The 19,841-nt window shown below is 35.0% G+C and overlaps 1 protein-coding gene across 1 annotated transcript; it reads left to right on the top strand.

Annotated features, from left to right (window-relative positions):
* The first annotated feature begins 741 nt into the window (after positions 1-741).
* Positions 742-7,038, top strand: LOC111389816 (geraniol synthase, chloroplastic-like). The gene is made up of 7 exons (XM_023014794.1): positions 742-1,018; positions 1,521-1,782; positions 3,678-4,050; positions 4,993-5,211; positions 5,340-5,478; positions 5,988-6,242; positions 6,655-7,038. The coding sequence occupies exons 1-7, from the start codon at positions 803-805 to the stop codon at positions 6,940-6,942; spliced, it is 1,752 nt and encodes a 583-aa protein (XP_022870562.1). The 5' UTR covers positions 742-802; the 3' UTR covers positions 6,943-7,038.
* Positions 7,039-19,841: the final 12,803 nt, after the last annotated feature.

Raw genomic sequence — 19,841 nt, 5'->3', positions numbered from 1 at the left:
GATAAATTATAAAATAAGACACAAAATACAATTTATATTCTCTTTGCGTTAAAGAAAATCACCTTGTTAATATCAAGCTCTCAGAGATATAATAAATTTATTTATTTATTTAAATAAAGCTGTCAACATGTTTCACCACGTGCACATCGAAGGTTTTTTTTTTTTCCCCTCAAACAACCATCTCATATGTCCTCAAAATTTTATCTTGAAAAGATTACGAGATTTGAACCATCTAATTTAAAAGTTTAATTTGTGAAAGAGAGAATATATTATATATTCATCGTTTCGAATGCCCCCAATTGCATTAAAATGAATTTGTTTCATAACATAGTTTTTAATAATTGGTTATTATGAAATTGTTCACATATTTCATATAGAATATATCGTTTTCACCTGCAATTCTCAAATTTTATGCTCATGTTTGATGTATATTAAAATTTCGAATCAAAGTCAATAATTAATTTAATTACACATTTTATGAGATTCATAATTTTTCAACAGTATATTTTATAAAATTTTATCAAAATATACTAAAAATCTGATTTTAAACTACGCCAAACACGGGTTTGGTAAATTGTATGACAAGATGTTGTAGGAACTTTAATTTATATAATAATAGTCCTCTCAATATTTTTTTGTTGTTTTCCTCATATTTTTATGATCTCGCGTGAGGCATGTGCACCCTCATATTAAACTAATAATAAAATTTTCCACAAGTTCATGACTTTATATAAACCAACACCACCCAATTCTTCTCTTGATTCCTAGTTTCTTGTTCTCCTCTCGATTACGCTAACGCAATATGGACTGTACAATGAGGAGTATTTCCTTGTTTTCACAGTCATCTAATGGTATTTCAGGAACTGCAAGAAGTCCATTTCAATGGCCGATAAATCATCGATTTTCGTCGGGCCAACGTGATTTCATTTGCAAGTCGTTGCCGGTGTCGTCGCCTAGTGCAACGCCATTGATCCCTGCTGAAAATGGTGCTATGTATAATTATATACGTCAACCTGTGGTGAGTAATCGTTTTGTTTAGTTTACTTTCATCTTCTTGCTTTACTATGTTTGAACTTTTTTAGCTCGATCGAAACCGAGGTTATGTTTGTTTGTGTATGTTGGAGGTTCGACTCTATGTGTCACTAGTTCATTTCTAATGAACTTGTTCATTTTGAGAAACTGGTCTCAATTGGTATGAACACTAGCATCTCTTTATTTATAAAGAGCAGATTATGCATTATTAAAAGTATGTTTAAATTAAAATAATCAAATATTTTATGCATTCCAACAATGCTCATTATTTCGACTCCTCCTTATGCTTTTTCAAGAAAAATTTGCTGATTTCTCTTCATTTTTTATTTAACATAATTTTTTATATGTCAATGACCAATCAATTTAAATGTGGTTTGATTAGTGTAGAAGTAGAGCGTTGATATCTATGACTTATTAAATGTTATCATTGTTTATTAAGAATACAGATTATTATCTAAAATTTGGGCTTTTTTTTCATGGCTTTGTAGATAGTTACTCCTGAAGTTGACGACGGCACGAAGCACAGCGAATTGGTCGAAAGAACTCGACGAGAACTGCAAAGAAGTACAAAACCAGTTGAGACGCTAAAACTTATAGACAATCTTCAACGATTAGGAATTGCATATTATTTTGAGGATGATATCAATGCAATACTGGATCAATTCTCTGATGGCTTGCCTGATGAAGATCTCTTCACAACAGCCTTATGCTTCCGCTTGCTCCGCGATAGCGGCTACAAAACTGGTTCTGGTATAAATTTACAACACCTTTAGTTCGTATTCTAATAAGTGAGATTTCGAGTAAGAGTTTACATAATCTTCAATTTTGAAAGAATTTATTGTCAACCTCTTTGAGATATAAATCTATCTGATTCAGATATTATGCTTTAACTACCATGTGGGGATGAGAATTTGTGAACGAAAGGATTATTCAAACGTAACATGTTTGTGGAGTGATTATAAGTGATTTAAGTGATGAATAGATAGAAATGAACGGTGGGTAAGTGGATAGTATCTATAGATCTTTCTAAATGTACGGATGAAAGTGACTTGAGTGTTTAAAAATAATTTATAAATACATTGAAAATAATTTTGAACTCATAAAAGATCTAGAAATTAAGTCTCAAGACAAATTTGCTTTGTGAGGTTGTTAATGAACTCTTAGCAATTTTGTGTTGAAATATAACCTTAATTACGAGAACCAAACAATGTATTATCCTCTCTTTTCAAAATGAAAATACAGCACTTTATGTGGATAATAATGTAGAAAACGATAGCACAGAACAATACGGTATATCTCAAAATGGAATGTTTTGGAATAATATGTGTGTGTGTGTGTGTTTTTTTTATCGAAAAGAGACGTGCAAGTCTAAAAATTTATTCCTTGCGTCACTTTCTATTTTGATCATCAATATGCCACATATGAATACTCTTATTTGCAGTCGCTAGCTACCGCAATCACTCTAAGTGGCATATATTTGGCGGTTAGTGATTTAATGTATAAAGCAATTAAAAAAACCAGCACATTAATGCATCCAAACATTAATCGCCACATGTATGTCACGTAAAATGACTGTGGTAGTGAGTGACCACAAATAACATTACCCTATGCCATATATTTAAAATTTAGCATAAGATGATATGAAAATAATTAGGATTAACCTACTTATACAACACCAAAAGGTGTTGTACACTTACAATCCCCTCACTGTAGAGGGGCCCACGCCCATATTTTTAATCGGCAACCCCCCCGATATGAGGGGGCTGTAAACCAAGCTGTGTGCCATGTTGTGCAGATAGCTCGGTCCAAATAATTATTTTTACAAAAAGATAGATAAGTCAGGTCGGTTCTAGAATAAAGCCACCCACAGGCCTGAGCCATGAGTCAGTAGGCTAGCGACATGACAAAATTGCATGAGCTTTGGCTTAAAAGAGACAATTGCTTAATTAGGTTGTTTTCGCGTTTTGATGTTTTAGTGCTTTTTAGGGTCTAAATTTTTTAATGAAACTTAAGGTTCGGTTTGTAATTGATTTTAGAGCTCAATTTTTAATTGTTTGTTAATTAAAAGTGAGATTAAAATAAGATTTATTTATTTATTATTATTATTATTATTATTTTTTTTTTTTGTAAATTTTGATAGAACTTGTTGGGATCACTTTCCAAAATAGTCCCAATCACTAGGCTTGTGGGGACTACAGTTTTCGTTTTTACGCCATGTCCAAAAATATGTCACCTGTTCTAATCCAGATATGCTGTCTAATTTTACTATTCATCCAATTAATTCTTGACATATCACAATAGTTAACTGTTATCTCAAATTTATCTTCATTAACTTTACCCCTAACCCACTAAATTGATGATATATCAATAATTAATTGGATGAACAACAAATCTTTGCTCTATTTTTCTCGATATGCTTGTTCAAACAATTAATTGAATATGGACATTTATCTTGTTTAGATAATTAAACCAATGTTACTAAAATTATAGTTTTAATCTAAATCAAAATCAATTCATTCAAGATTCACAGCTATTTAACTACACATTTCATCAACTTTTATCAAATTCTATAGGAGATTAACAACTTTGTTCAATTATCTTCTCGATAAACCCATCATCTTGATTATGTTTTACAATTGATGCAGATGTCTTTCTTAAATTCATGGAAAAGAACATGAAATTCAAGGATCATTTGGCTCAAGACACCATAGGCTTATTGAGCTTATACGAAGCATCGTCCATGGGAGCAAACGGCGAAGAAATATTGTCAGAGGCCAAGGAATTTACCGAAATTCACCTTAGACAGTCGATGCCTCGGTTGGTGCCGCAACTTCGTCGACAAGTTAGTTCTGCCTTAGAGCTCCCGAGGCACCTCAGGATGGCTCGGTTAGAAGCTAGGCGTTACATTGAAGAATATGGTAATGAAAGTGACCATGATCCAGCCGTTTTAGAACTGGCAAGATTAGATTATAACAAAGTCCAGTTACAACACCAAATGGAATTGGCTGAAATAACAAGGTCAGTCCCTGCAGCTTATTTTTTTCAATAGTAGAACTTCATTTTGTTCCAAGTTGGCACTGAACTTAATGTTTTTATTTGACAACTGATTCTTGTGTCCATTTCCATACGTCCGAATATAGTTAGCAACTTAGCCCCCGTTTGATAGAATTTTTTGGAAAGAATGAAATTTTGAGAGAATGTGTGGTTAAAAAGTAATGTAAAATTTTGGATTTGCGTGAAGAATATTTTATTATGAGAATATACGGTTAAAAACGAGTATGAGAAGAAAAGTATGAGGAAGAATGATTGCCAAACAAGGGCTTAGTTTGCTATTAATGTCATGAGATTGTCCCTTGGTGAAATTAAAAGACAAGACGGGTGACAAAATTATAACAAATTTAAGTTTAGTTATCAATATGAAATTCCATAAAAGTTCGTTGACGCACTAGAAAAAAATATATAGTAATCAAAACTTAGTCCTCATACTCTCACGTTTAAGCCAACCGACCGTGTTTACGGTAAAAAATAGCAAATTGGATGGGATTTTGTAATAACTTAAGGGAGAACGACGTCTTATCAAGTGACTCTGTACTCCTCGTTTTCGGGAGGGATGATTTGATTATCTCCATACAATAAATTAGAATAGGTTGAGTAACCAAAACTACCTTAAGGTATGACTTGTATATTATTACAAATGGATTAAACATAGAATTTGTCTAGTGGTACATAATGGAGTATATCGAATGGTGTACACCCCACTCACATGGGTGTGGGATCCATGTAAAAGAAAAAATATTTTATTCGAGTGGATTCTTCGTCCATGTGAGTGGGGTGTACACCATTAGGTACACCCCGATGTACCACTAACAAAATCGTTAAACATATTGCACATTTTAAGTACGCTATACTCGATTTCAAATTCCTAAAAATAAAGGGCTGAATTGACGAATTTGTTTTCAGATGGTGGAAACAATTAGGGCTAGTTGAGAAGCTGAGCTTTGCCCGGGACAGACCCTTGGAATGCTTTTTATGGACAGTGGGACTTCTTCCAGAACCCAAGTACTCTAGCTGCAGAATTGAACTGGCTAAGACCATAGCCATTCTATTGGTAATTGATGATATTTTTGACACATATGGCAAAATGGAGGAACTTGTTCTTTTCACTGAAGCAATTCAAAGGTTCGTATATTCATTGATCTATCTCACTTTGTTCATTTTCGCTTATAATATTTCTTTGAAAATATATTGAAGATTTGATTGTCATTCGGAAATTTCTTACGAGTTTGAATGCTTAATTTGATTCGCAGATGGGATCTTGATGAATTGGAAACTCTTCCACCGTACATGAGAATATGTTACATGGCTTTGTACAACACTACCAATGAAATCTGCTACAAAATCCTCAAGGAGTATGGATTTTGCGTCCTTCCCTACCTTAAATCCACGGTAACGTGCTTTTTGTAAATTCCGAGTTGTAGAACTTACTTGAAATTTCAAAACAAGGTTGAATTACTTGTCTTTGATTTGCTTGCTTTCTACACCGCCTTGCATTAACTCCTTGGTCAAAAACACGATCACAAAGGAAGGAATTCGATAGCCACAACCTAAATACCAATTTAGAGATGTAAATCTTCCAAATCAAGTCACAACCCTTATGCGTTTTTCGCCATTTTCTTTAGAAGATTTTTGCATGTGTTTTGATGCTTTTAGTGTAGTGGAAGTTGTATAGTGGTTAAGGATGGTTGGAGGTTAAATTTTTAACTTAAAACTTAACTCCTCCCTCCAAAAATCATTCCATGCAAATCAAGTCGGGTCAAACCTCATCGACAACCCCTTTTTTTTCCAACAACATCATGATTCTTAAAATTTTACATGACCTGCATTATTTTAGCATGGCAGCTAAAACATAGCCATCATTATCTCTACATGCTAATTGAAAATTGTGTAAGTTACAGTGGATAGATATGATTGAGGGGTTTATGGTAGAGGCAAATTGGTTCAACGGTGGACATGGACCAAATTTGGAGGAATATATAGAGAATGGTGTTTCAACAGCAGGAGCATATATGGCTTTGGTGCACCTATTCTTTCTTATAGGGGAAGGAGTTACAAATGAGAATATTGCTAAATTGTTGAGAAAACCATATCCTAAACTCTTTTCCGCAGCCGGGAGAATTCTTCGTCTCTGGGATGATCTAGGAACTGCCAAGGTAAATTACTGTTAACCTTTTTTAATTTCTTAAATTTTATGAATATTCTTGGAGATAAGAATCAATGGGGTGCACCTAGACGACTCAACTAGGTTGACACCTTTATTGCACTCTTAAAGCTTATTTAGCACATGTTTGATGGCCATTATTTGGCTAAAACAAAGTTTTCAATAGTGATTTTAGCCCCTATTTGACAATCAATATTTGGGTAAAATGGAATTTTGAGTAGTGATTTTTTTTGGAGAATGTGAAGATAAAAAGTAAGATTTTTTTTGAATTACGTGCAAAATATTTTATTGTAAAAATATATGATTAAAAATGAGTATGTAAAAATGAATATATGTTTTCAAATACACTAGTGAAGATACTCGATAGATTCGACGGGTAACTCATGTATTTTATCATATGTCAGGAGGAGGAAGAACGAGGCGATCTTGCATCATGCATGCAGATATTAATGAGAGAGAAAAACATAGATTGTGAAAACGAAGGCAGAAATTATATTCTGAAAGCTATAAACGGCCTATGGAAAGATCTGAACGATGAACTGATTTCACCAAATGCAATGCCATTAGCCATTACCAAAGTTGCATTAAACATGGCTAGAGCTTCTGAAGTTGTTTACAAGCATGAAGAGGACTCCTACTTCTCCAGCGTCGATAATTATGTACAGGCTTTGTTCTTCACTCCCATTAATTGATTTTTACATGTATTAAAATCTGAAGGACTAATTTATGTACTGAAAACATATACATTTAATCTTTGGCCTTTTTATGTAATTCTATTGGTATAATAAGTGCCTTTTCTTATCAAGTGAGTCTCAGTGATGTGAACCCGTGTAGGCAAACGCTACCAACCCCACGATCAAGATTGAAAATCGACCCCAAGAAAGCCAAAGCAAGGTTTTAGATTAAACCCAACGAACTTGGAACCAAGCAACCCGAATCGCCGATGATGTGCGGACCTCTTGATTACGCAATTGAATTGAATATCACCCGATTTTGTAGATCTGATCCAATAATGCTGTATCAAACAACCGTCACAATCATATAGATATGCCGACCTTTTGATTACAAAGAATTATAAAATCAAAATCCAAGTTTGAATGCCACAGGACTATTAATCTTGATAAGTTCGATTTCGTTCCATTTAGAACAAGAATTGAAGCAAAGTTTCCAGAGAGAAAATTTTCTATTTTAATTCAACATGTCAAAAGTTCTGAAGACAATGGAAAATGTAATCCCTATTCTACTAAAATCCTAGAATCTGATTAAATTGGAAAAACGTCCAAAATAACTTAAATATGGCAAAAGAGTAGACTTCTAATCAAAATAGGAAACTTGTGAAATTTTTGAAAATTCTGTCCCGAAATTGCTTTATGTTGATCACATCATTCCCTCTCTCTTCGAAGGATTCGACCTCGAATCTAAACCTTGATCATCCAAATTATAGCCTTTATCTCCAATTATGGCAAGAACATGAAATGGCCCATCACCTCTCGGATGTAATTCGGACCTCCTTTGAACTCGAACTTGCCACCTTCGGTTGTAAACCCAATCACTTTCACCTGGATCAATGTGTGCTCGCCTCGACTATTTGATCATGCAAGTTTAGAGTGCTCCAATAGCAACTCCATCTGATGAATATCCATGCATTTTCCTTGCTTTACTTGGCCCACACACTTGAAACAATGTCACTGTCGATGTTCCAATGTTACTGCTCAGTTCATCTTCTTCATTCAACTCTCTACATATGAACTTTGACCAATGCCTTTGAAACTCCTTTGTCTTCTCGGGAATCACAAAGCTAATTTTCGATAATTAAGATATCTCCAAGTCAAAATGTTGTTGTTGAATTTTATCCACCAATTGATGCTCGATGCTCGGCACATACGTCTCCTCATAATATACCTCAACTCATCCCATGTTTCAATACGCCTCTCACCATACCTTTGCCTAGATATCGTAAACTCATCCCACCAAGTTATTGCATAATCTACGAATGAGCTCACAACCAATTTCAACTCGTTCTCCCTAGAATAATCATAGCTCTCAAATAATAATTCAATCTTTTCTTCCCACGCCACGTACACCTCGGGATTATTCCTACCCTTAAATTTTGGAATTGTCATTTTTATACTCCTATCTATGCCATATCCTAAATAATTTATGTCCCGTTCTACAAGCCTATCGCCTCTATTTTTCATTCCTCGTAAATCAACCCCAAACATGGCATCATCATCCATGTCACAACAATATCCATAGGTCTCACAACTTTTCATCCTAGGCTCTAATTTATCCCGTCCCCGCACATTAGACACCTCAACACATTGATCCCTACAAAATTCATTCAATTTTGAATCTAGCCTATATATTGTATCTTCCATTTATCCAAGTAATTTCTCAAATCTCCACACCATCCTTTCAGACATTAACTTGGTTTTCGATTGGGTTGTGTGAAAATTGTGGCTCCAAGACTCAAAAAGGAATTGAATTGACAACTTCGATTTTGGAATTTTTGTTAATTCAAGAAAGTGGTTCATCAATAGGAATTTGACCCGACAAAATAAAATTTTGATTCAAGAAATAGTCAGCAATTTTTTTGACACAATTTTTTTGTATTGTACGGAATGAACAGTACCGTACAGTAAAAGAAAAAAATATTTGGAACTTTCGTTTTTACTCTGTCGATGGAAAGTTTAACTAAGACACCGACACAATAGACGGATGTTGATTTGGACTCAAATTGAATCCAAAAACAACTTTCTAAAATTTTTTTGGAATTTTTCTGGATCAAAGACTCAAAGTTAATGACAGACACCAAGAACACAAAGGAAAACTAGGAAAACAATCAAAGACTCAAAAACAACAAAAGAAAAGATATAACATTGGATTGGTGCCTAAGCTCTTATAACAATTGATGTGAACCCGTGTAGACAAACGCTACCAAACCCACAATCAAGATTGAAAATCGACCCCAAGAAAGCCAATGCAAGGTTTTGGATTAAACCCAACGAACTTAAAACCAAGCAACCCAAATCATTGACGATGTGCGGACCTCTTGATTATGCAGTTAAATTAAATATCACCCAATTTTGTAGATTTGATTCAATAACGCTGAATCAAACAACCGTCATAGTCATATAGATATGCTGACATTTTAATTACAAAGAATTATAGATTCAAAATCCAAGTTTGAAAGCCACAAGACTATTAATCTTGATAAGTTTGATTTCGTTCCATCCAAAACAAGAATTGAAGCAAAGCTTCCAGAGAGAAAATTCTATATTTTAATTCATCATGTCAAAAGTTCTGAATACAATGAAAAATATAATCCATATTTATACTAAAACCCTAGAATCTAATTAAAATTGGAAAAAAAAAAGGCCAAAATAACTTAAATATGGCAAAAGATTAGACTTCTAATCAAAATAGGAAACTCGTGAAATTTCTAAAAATTTTGTCCCGAGACTACTTTATGCAGATCACATCACTCAGCTTTTTTTTTCTTTTTCTACCGACAAAAAACATAATTATGGTATTAGGGTACGTAGTGGATTTACCGTACATCTCACAACAAGTTCTACAAAATCGCCTTTCGTTCTCTCTTGATTTGTGCATGTCATCCTTGTGAGGGGTATGCTAATCTTTTTTTGATGTTCAACTTTTATCGAATGGATTTTAATTAATTTCATTATAGTCTGTAAATTTTATCGGTGTGTTATGAAAAGAGAAAAAGAAGAAGAAGAGAGAATAAAGGTATATCGATTTGTGTGAACCAAAGTCCTATGTTCATAGGGAAGAATTGTTGGAAAATAAATAATTTAAGTTTAAAATTTTCAATTTTAGTAATCTGTTGTTTCAATTTTAATTTCAATTTAATACAAAATTAAATTAATAATATTATAGTGTAACATACATATTACAACTTGAGGTATAAATATGGGGTTGTTGTAACTTGAACTAAGTTTCAACCTTTTAAAATTAAAACCTATTAATTTTTAGTTTTAACATAAAATTAAAATACCATAATTCATATGATAACTTATATTTTAATTGGGATAATTCTCATTATAATAAGGGTTAAAGTTTTATACTATATAAGGGAGTCATTTCTATAATTTGAGAGAGTCACTTGAAATATTATCCTTTCTCCAATTTTATATTATACTTTTGGCATCTCGATAAAAGCCCGTTCACTTATCTCCCTATGGTCGTTTCCATAGAAGGAGAGCCTCATGGGTGTTATTTTGGAGCCGTGTAGTGTCGAAAAAACCTGTACGAAGGGGAGGTAGCACGATTTTAGGAAAGCGTCGTCGACGTGACTACCAAATCTTGCTTTCTTTCTAACCCTCTTCTTAATTTTATATTATTGTTAAATTATATTTATGTCATTCAATTGATTATGCTAACAAGATCCGGGATAAAACTATAATAATTTTTAGGGCTATAAGGGTACAATTGTCATTTACTAATAAACTTATCATTCACAACACCCCTTTGAATCATACATTACAAACTATCCATCTAATTAAACCCATGTTTGATAAAAATTCAATGGTGCAAATAAATCAAATGAAGGAAAAAAAAAGTTCATTTATTTTTGAATATTAAAAATAAATGATGCCTTATTAATATCTTTCTAGGAAAACCTAGTGGGATAAAATGTAAGTGAAAGCAAAAGAGTACAACTACTCCCTTTAATGTTGATTACTGAAAATTATTGAATCTGTGCATTCTAATTTCATGAACTAATTTCTTAAATGTGGATATTGACAATGCATTTGTGAATAAATCAGTCACATTGTCACTTAAGCGAATTTGTTGGATGTCAATGTCATCATTCTTTTGACGCTCATGTTTATGAAAAATTTCTAGAGAACAATGCATCACCTTTGATATAGCCTCTTTTGAGTTATGCAATACAAACTGCATTATCTTCATACAAAATTCTTGGACTATCTTTTGTTAAAGTTAACCTGCATGATGCCTGGATATAGTGGGTCACGTTCCTTAACCATACACATTCTCGGCTTGTTTCATGGATTGCAATAATTTCAGAATGATTTGAGGATGTTACTGTTAATGATTGTTTCACAGATCTCCATGATATAGTTGTTCATCCATGTGTAAATATATATCCTATTTTTATTTAATTTTATGTGGGTCATAGATATAACCTGCATCTTTATATCCCACTAAAGTAAATCATAAATTTTAAGAATATAATAATCCCAAATCAACAATACCCTAAAATCATTTCAATATCTTTGAATTGGTGTAAAGCTATATTTCACAATGACATTTACATAAAATTCTATGTCGGGTCAAGTGCAGTTTGTTAGATAAGTTAATGTCGTAATTGCGCTAAGATATGATACTTTAGGACTGAGAACATTTTCTTCATCTCTAAGTGGACGAAATGGATTATTCACATCAAGTGATCAAACAACCATAAATGTAGATTGATGAACAAATAATCCTTATATGAAGTGTTATGCTTGATAGTTTTGTTCACTGTCTCGAGTTGCCCATTAGCTTGGGAATGAAGCGGTATGTAAAAGTGTTTATTGATTCCTAATTCCTTGCATAGGTCTTTGACTTTTTTTGTTATCAAATTGTCTCCCTTTATCTTAGATGATTGAATAGGATATTCCAAACTGACATGTAATGTTCTTCCATAAGATTTTGGAAGTGTTTCCTTCTTTGATTTTGGCTAAAGGTTTAGCTTCCACCCATTTGATGAAGTGATCGATGGGAACAATAACAAAGCTTGCACTACCTCTGCCCTTACTTTGCAAATGGCCAAGGACTGGATACCACAGTCAGTTCTTGGGAAGGTTTCCTTTGAATAGGGAAGAAGCATATGCATTTGTCATATTTTTGTACAAACTGAATGGCAATATTTTTCAAGGTAGGCCAGTAATATCCCTACTGCAGCTGTTTTTTGTGCCAATGTAAGTCCTCCCAAATGATTGTCACATACCTATGCATGAATCTCACAAAGAAAGTACGTGGCTTCTTCTCTTCCAACACATCGAAGGAGGAGGAAGAGAAGCCTCTCTTATAAAATACATCTTCAAAGAATACAAAACAAGTAGACATCCTTTTTGTCTTGTTGGCATCTTCTTTGTTATTAGGAAGGGCAAGGTCCTTGAGATTGGCTACAATAGGTTGCACCTAGGTCGAGGTCCCTTCTACCTATACGCTTCCTTTGCCGTTGATAAAAAGGATCGGCGAGATGCTCTATCGGCACAATAGTTAGTAGCTCGAAATATTTACTACTGGCCAACTTTGACAAGGCATTAGTTTGGGCATTCTCAACACTTAGGATTTGGGCTAGCTCAAAATTTTCGAAGGATGAAAGTCGGTCTATCACCAACTTAAGGTATGCATACATGCCCTTGTCCCTGGCTATGATGTTGCCATTAACTTGGCTAATAATCAATTGGGAGTCGCTATTGATGAGCAACCCCTTCACTTGCATTTCTTTGGCCAGTCTGAGGCCTACAAGTAGTGCCTCGTACTCAACCACATTATTTGTGGCCTTAAACTTGAGCCTCACTATACAATTCAACTATCTCTAGCCCCTAAACTCGTTTCACTAGCTGATCCATCCACAATCAGGTTCTACATGGGCGTTCGACGGATTCCATTATCTCTTCCATTTCAGGGATGTTAGCAAATTCTACAACAAATTTCGCTAAAGCTTGGCCCTTGATGGTAGCTTCGTCTTGAAGATGATGTTAAATTTGTTAAGCTTAACTCCCATTTCAACAACCTTCCCTAGACATTAGGTTTCTGAAGTACTTGCTTAAGAGGAAAGTTGGTTGACACATGAATGGTGTGGGCTTGAAAGTAGGGCCTCAATTTTCTGGAAGATGTGATCAGTGCCAAGGCCAAATTCTCCATATTGGGGTAGCGAGTTTCAAGCGTTAAAGTACCTTGCAGATGTAATAAATTAGCGGTTGGGCAGTTCCTTTTTCTCTGATAAAGTCTGTACAGATCGCCTCATTGGAGACAGTCAAATAAAGTTATAGAGTTTCTCCAAACTTAGGCTTTTAGAAAAAGGGCCTGCCATAAGTACCTTTTTTAGCCCTTGAAAGGCCTCTTTACACTCTACCATCTATTTGAACTTTGTCCCCCATTCAGGATCTTGAAGAAAGAAAGGCTTTGAAATGAAGTGACTAAGAGCCGCCATTTGCCCCTTTACTCTTTGTTCTTCCTTTGGCTTTTGGGAGATCCCATCCTAATCAAGGCTAGAGTTTTCTCGGGATTTTCCTCTATGCCTCTTTTTTTGACCATATATCCCAAGAACTTGCTAGAAGTAATACCAAACCCACACTTAAGGGAGTTTAGCCTCATCCTGTACCTCCTTAGAATTTAAAAGGTTTCGTTCAAGTGCATCACATGGTCATTTGACTTTAGGCTCTTTACTAGCATGTCATTCACATAAACCTCAATTGTTTCGCCAATGAAGCTGGCAAACATTTTGTTGACGAGCCTTTAGTAGGTGGCCCCTGCATTTTTTAACCTAAAGAGCATCATCTAGTAGCAATAAAGGCATCTACTAGTGATGAATTTGATTATAATCCGAGTAAACATCTATAAAGCTTAACAATTCATTGTCCCACGGTAGAATCCACCAGTTTGTCTATCTCAGGAGGGGAAACTATCCTTAGGGCAAGCCCTATTAAGGCCAGAGAAGTTAATGTACACTCTCCAATTTCAATTATGCCTCTTAATCAAGACCGGGTTCTAGACCCATTTCGAGTAGATAGCCTCGTTGATGAAGCCATTCTAAATCAACTTTTGCACTTCTTCTTTTAGGGACTCATATCTTTACATGTTGAGAGACTTTTTCTTTTGTCTATGCAGGATAGTCGTATGATCAATTTTTAGGTAGTGGCAACTGACCTTGGGATCAATGCCCATCATATCCTCATGCCTCCATACAAAGACATCTAGATTCCTGCGTAGAAAGTCTTTAACTTTTTCTTTAGCCTCAGGTAACAGGCCTTTTTTCCACTTATAGTAGCTAGGTAAGTTTGTTAACGAGCCGAAATTTTAGGCTCGGGCTCGGCTCGAGTAAAATGTCTGAGCTTTTTTCGGGACCAAGCCGAGTAAATGCTTGGCTAAAAAAATTAGTCTTGAACCAAATTTTCAGCTTGGGCCTTTCCGAGCCGAGCTGGGAAGACTCGCTTTTTCTGTTTTTTATTAATATATAGGTAGTGTGTCCCAGGAACCCAGATTAGGGCTGGGCCTGAGCTTCAGCTCGGTAGAATTGAGCCTCAAGCCAGGCCGGCTTGAGCTTTTTCTGAGTTGAGCCACGGACGGCTCGAGCCAACGACCTCGATTTCCATCCCTATAGCTGGATAGGGTCCTTAAGGTCCACATGAAAGCTTTCTAACTCTTCCACAGGAATCATCTGGGAACTCAGGGTCAATCGTTCGAGGGTTAAGTTCATCAATTATAAACACTTCATCAAGGACATCCACCATCTCTACATCCCCTTGCTCTAAATCATGCTCTATTGAGGTGTCTAGCACGTCCATGTCCACTATCAACACATTAATATCCTTGAACTCAGCTTTTCTTTTCGAATTCAAATAGCATTCCCTTGCTCTTCTCTGGTCACCTTTGATTGTAGCTACCCCCTGATTAGTGGAGAATTTTATGCATAAGTAGTAGATAGAAGTGATGACTCTCAAAATCTTTTGGGACGGGCCTACCTAGCACCCTGTGATAGATAGATTTGTTATCCAATACTATGAATTCCATAAAGTTCAAAGACATCTGGAGTGACTTTCCTGTTTTTATTGCCATTGTTATTTTACCCCTTGAGATGATGCTATCGTCGATAAAATCGTATAAGGGGATAGTGATAGGGGTTAACTCATGATCTACAATCATCATCCGTCGTAGGGACACCTCCCAACGGTGAGGTCTAGCCTCCTTTCACCGAGGTGATAGATCCTGCCTAGGTAGGGGACTGTCCCTAAGAATGGGGTTATTTCTATGATTGCAAGGGCTTGCCTGCCGAGGATGCTGGGGTGATATCCCTACAATCTATGGTATCATGGCTATAGTAATGATGATAGGTACAATATTAAGGACTGTTCGGCCTACATCTATGTCCTGAACCTTGCCCTTTCTCCCTTCCTCTCCGGGGAAACTATTGCATAGACCCGATCTACTGCATGCTTGTTCCAAGGATAACGTCTTCATAGGCCAATGTAGGCATCACAATTATGATGGCTGTGGCAAGTGCCTGTTCCAAGTTGGGAACAACCTCATTACTAGGTTGATTCCATTCATGGTCCACCAGGTGAGAGATAGGGCCTCTCTTACGCTATCTTTCCTGAGATAGGATCCTTGTTCCTATGATCAATCAACTATTTGTTGATAATCTCCTGCCTCATCATTTCCAGCAATGTATCATAGGTAGTTGGGTCCTAATTATGTACATCCCTCCAAAAGGGTATTCATATTTAGACCTCATCGCAATGCTAACAATACCTCATGATCAGAAACTTCTACGTAATATGTCGTCTCATCAGTGAATCGAGACAAGAAGCTTTTCAAGGTTTCCTTGGGTAGTTGCCTCATTTCTTGAGATGTTGAATGGGGGTCTTTCCCTCTTTGCTTATGGAAAATCTTTTGAAGAGCGTGGTTTTAAACTCGAGTCAGGTTTTAATACTTTTTGAGGTAATCTATTATACCAAATTTTCGTTATCCCACTCAAGGTCAAGTGGAAAGCTTTGTATTTCATAGCGAAGATGGTGCCTCTCAGGTTTGTATGAGTTTTATAACTGTACAACTGCTTAGCCGGGTCACCTCTCTCATCGTACTTTAGTATATTTGGCATCAAATAATGACTCGACATATGGACATTCCTCAATTTTTTGGAAAAAGGCCAATTTTCATCATCATCGTCAAGATTACAAGATCGATGGGGTTCATCGATATGATCGTCCTCGTTGGCTTGATATCTAAGTAGTGGATGAGATGGGACCACTTGGATTTTCGTTGCTTTGTCCCCCCTTTGGCGCCTATTTCTAGGCAAATCAACATGGGGCATATTCTTGCCTTTTCTTTGGTGGCTAAGTCGCAGGAAATGGGGTTTGTGGATTATTTCTAAATGCTAAAGATTGTTGATGTTGTTCGTACCTCGCGGCTCGACCAATTATTTGGGATTCTCGACTATTTCATTGCTTAGTGGGGCTGTTTCTGTTAAACACGCTGACAGACTTTTGAGATTTGCGTTTCAACTCATATTCAGGAGAGAGATTATTCTCATTATCAAATGGGACTTCGATGGGTCAAGTAGATAATAGTTGGAGGAAATATCAACTTCCACTTCTCTTTCAAGGAGACTACCCCCTCTGACATGGCCCTGCACCTCATCCTCTTGTGGATATTGTTCTTGTGGTGCGAAAGGAGGGACTCTGTAACCTCCCTAACCTTGCATTTGCATCAAGATTTCTTGTATAACCATATTTTTGTTGGTGTCGTTTCTCATATTAGATGCCATGGTGACCATTTCTCTATTGAGTTGGGTAGCTATCTTCATCCCACCGCATCTATGATGGTTGTGAGGTCGGCGTCGACCCCCGTGGGGTGGCTACTGCTTCTTGTGGGACTTTATCATTATTTTTTCTTACCCTCCTGAGAGGAATATCACATTCAGAACTCATCTTTCCTTAAATTGTAAAACTTTTTTTCCAAACTTTAGGGGCTTCCTTCTATTCATTTTCAAGAACAATTTATCTTTCAAGGGAGTTGCCCAACTATTTTTTTCAAAAAGCTATTTCATGAGGATGGTCGTGCCTACAGTGTGATTTTCCATATAAAGCGTCAATCTGTTGACCTCACTTTCTATTAGGGTGACATAGACAACAGATATTGAACCCACTCATGTACACATAAACAAATTTCGACACGTATGGATAGGATGCTTGTTGATAATACTTCGTGATTGGACGTGGGAGATGCTTTATAATATGAGACAAGTATGTTCGGACTCTAGCAATATATTTTAAGATAGATTCAATGATAATAGCCGATCATCAATAATTTTATCAAAACCAAATAATCATAACATAAGCAAAAACAATTGTATAATTAGTGAGAGAGAGAACAAATAGCGGCTTCAAGTGTATTAATTTTTGTTAGCTTTCAAAAGATACATAGAGGGAGTATTTATAGTGTTACAAATAAAACGGTGTCCATTGGATGAAAATCCACGTAGCGACATCTCCTTGGTCAAAGCATACAATCCAAGGTATCAATTTGACCTGCCTAGCCTATGGTGCATTTACTGTTTTTACAAAGAACAGCAACCCTATCACCTAAACTATCAAGATAAGACATTTTACTCATTACAAAAGTCTCATCAATCATTCCAAAAGGATTTCTTACATAAATTCAAAATCCTTTTGTGTGGATCCTCGCTTGCCATAGTTTGGCTTCGGCTTTGACTTGTGTCGAGTTTCATCACCTTAGCAAACAAATGAGCTTAGTTTCGAGGCTTCGTCTATGACATAGGACCGCTTTGGTCGATGTGATTTTCTGTGGAGTGGATCAGCTAGTTCAATAATCAACAAATGGGCCTCGATGGACTTGTCATGGCGAGATGTAACATTATGTTTAATTCTGCTCATGAGACTTTATTAAACAAATTGGTAATATTGATCTACAAGTATGAATAAGTGTTGTCTAAATCTTGAACTAATACTAAAATGCATGAATGTATAGGGATTCTAAGTTCTAGTTTTCGTAAATTAATTAAATTTTACAACCACTTGCCGTTACTCACTAGTTAGTTAGATTGGTTGTAGATTTTAATTTTTTAATATAAGGCATCTAAACCAATCTTTCTATTCGATGAACGAGAGGTTTAGCTGAAAGTAGATTAAATACTTAGTCCCCACAGATTCGACGCTAGGATTTAAGCTCACTTTATTACTCTTTTACAGTATCATCCAGTTTAAGTATTTTAGTGCAATACTCCAGAAATATGCACTGAATATTAATTAAAGAAATATTCGATTAGTGAATGGAATTTAAAAAGTAAAATGAACTAACTTGTTCTTTATTCTCAGGTGTCCACAATAAAATTTCAATTTGAAATTTTTAATAAAAATGAGAACAAAATCCGACATTTTTATTTATCTCCCATGGAATGAGAATTTAAAATGAGATGTTTTATTATTATTAGTTCTTTTATATTTTTATACTTCTTTTACATTTGTCAACGTTATAAATAATTTTGATTTTAATTTAAATTTACGGATTTAAAATCCATTAAAATTTGAATTGATGGTACTTAAACTTTAATAAGATTTATTAAAAATATGAGTCGATGAAATTTAAATTTTAGTAAAAAATTAAAATATATCAAAATCTGAGTCGAGGACACTCGATTAAAGTGTTGTTACAAAATGTTAATAATGACACGATTCGTTCATAGGTGACAGAATAACAAAACACTGGTTTCTCAAATGAGGTTTGATGTGTCAGTATCTCGTAGCTTTGGAAGTTTGGAATTGTAGATACAATTGAGTTAGAAAAAGACTTTTGAGTTTTTTGATGATAGAAAAAATGTAAAACTTTGTTGTTAATAATTCTAATTGCATATTTATTTTAAAAATAATAATATTAATTACGTTTTGTTTTCACGATATCAAAAAAATTCAAAAACAAAATGGTATTCACTGTTGGGATTGGCGTCCAATAGTCTTAGGACATAACTGCTATATTAACATTTTGGATTTTTCTATTAAATAAATGTTTTTATTAATTTTTGTTTGCATTATATAAATTTTTACATTAAGATATGAACATACACGTATGTTCTTTAATCGCTTTAGATAATATGATTATATATTTGAGTTGAGAAGCACATATATGTATAATTCTTACTTCAAAAATTGATTTATTCTTGGTCGGTGAATAGAAGTTGGCAATTCAGAACTCATCTTTCCTTAAATTGTAAAACTTTTTTTCCAAACTTTAGGGGCTTCCTTCTATTCATTTTCAAGAACAATTTATCTTTCAAGGGAGTTGCCCAACTATTTTTTTCAAAAAGCTATTTCATGAGGATGGTCGTGCCTACAGTGTGATTTTCCATATAAAGCGTCAATCTGTTGACCTCACTTTCTATTAGGGTGACATAGACAACAGATATTGAACCCACTCATGTACACATAAACAAATTTCGACACATATGGATAGGATGCTTTTTGATAATACTTCGTGATTGGACGTGGGAGATGCTTTATAATATGAGACAAGTATGTTCGGACTCTAGCAATATATTTTAAGATAGATTCAATGATAATAGCCGATCATCAATAATTTTATCAAAACCAAATAATCATAACATAAGCAAAAACAATTGTATAATTAGCGAGAGAGAGAACAAATAGCGGCTTCAAGTGTATTAATTTTTGTTAGCTTTCAAAAGATACATAGAGGGAGTATTTATAGTGTTACAAATAAAACGGTGTCCATTGGATGAAAATCCACGTAGCGACATCTCCTTGGTCAAAGCATACAATCCAAGGTATCAATTTGACCTGCCTAGCCTATGGTGCAT

This window comes from Olea europaea, unplaced genomic scaffold (assembly GCF_002742605.1).
Source record: "Olea europaea var. sylvestris unplaced genomic scaffold, O_europaea_v1 scaffold626, whole genome shotgun sequence".
In the NCBI taxonomy this organism is placed as follows: domain Eukaryota; kingdom Viridiplantae; phylum Streptophyta; class Magnoliopsida; order Lamiales; family Oleaceae; genus Olea; species Olea europaea.
This window is presented reverse-complemented; position numbering and strand designations above follow the sequence as displayed.

Bases quoted from the DNA above. Each gene is read 5' to 3' on its own strand.
- LOC111389816 (XM_023014794.1), top strand. From the start codon at position 803: ATGGACTGTACAATGAGGAGTATTTCCTTGTTTTCACAGTCATCTAAT. The intron at 4,051-4,992 runs GTCAGTCCCTGC...ATTTGTTTTCAG, and splicing joins GAATTGGCTGAAATAACAAG to ATGGTGGAAACAATTAGGGC. The intron at 5,479-5,987 runs GTAACGTGCTTT...TGTAAGTTACAG, and splicing joins TTCCCTACCTTAAATCCACG to TGGATAGATATGATTGAGGG.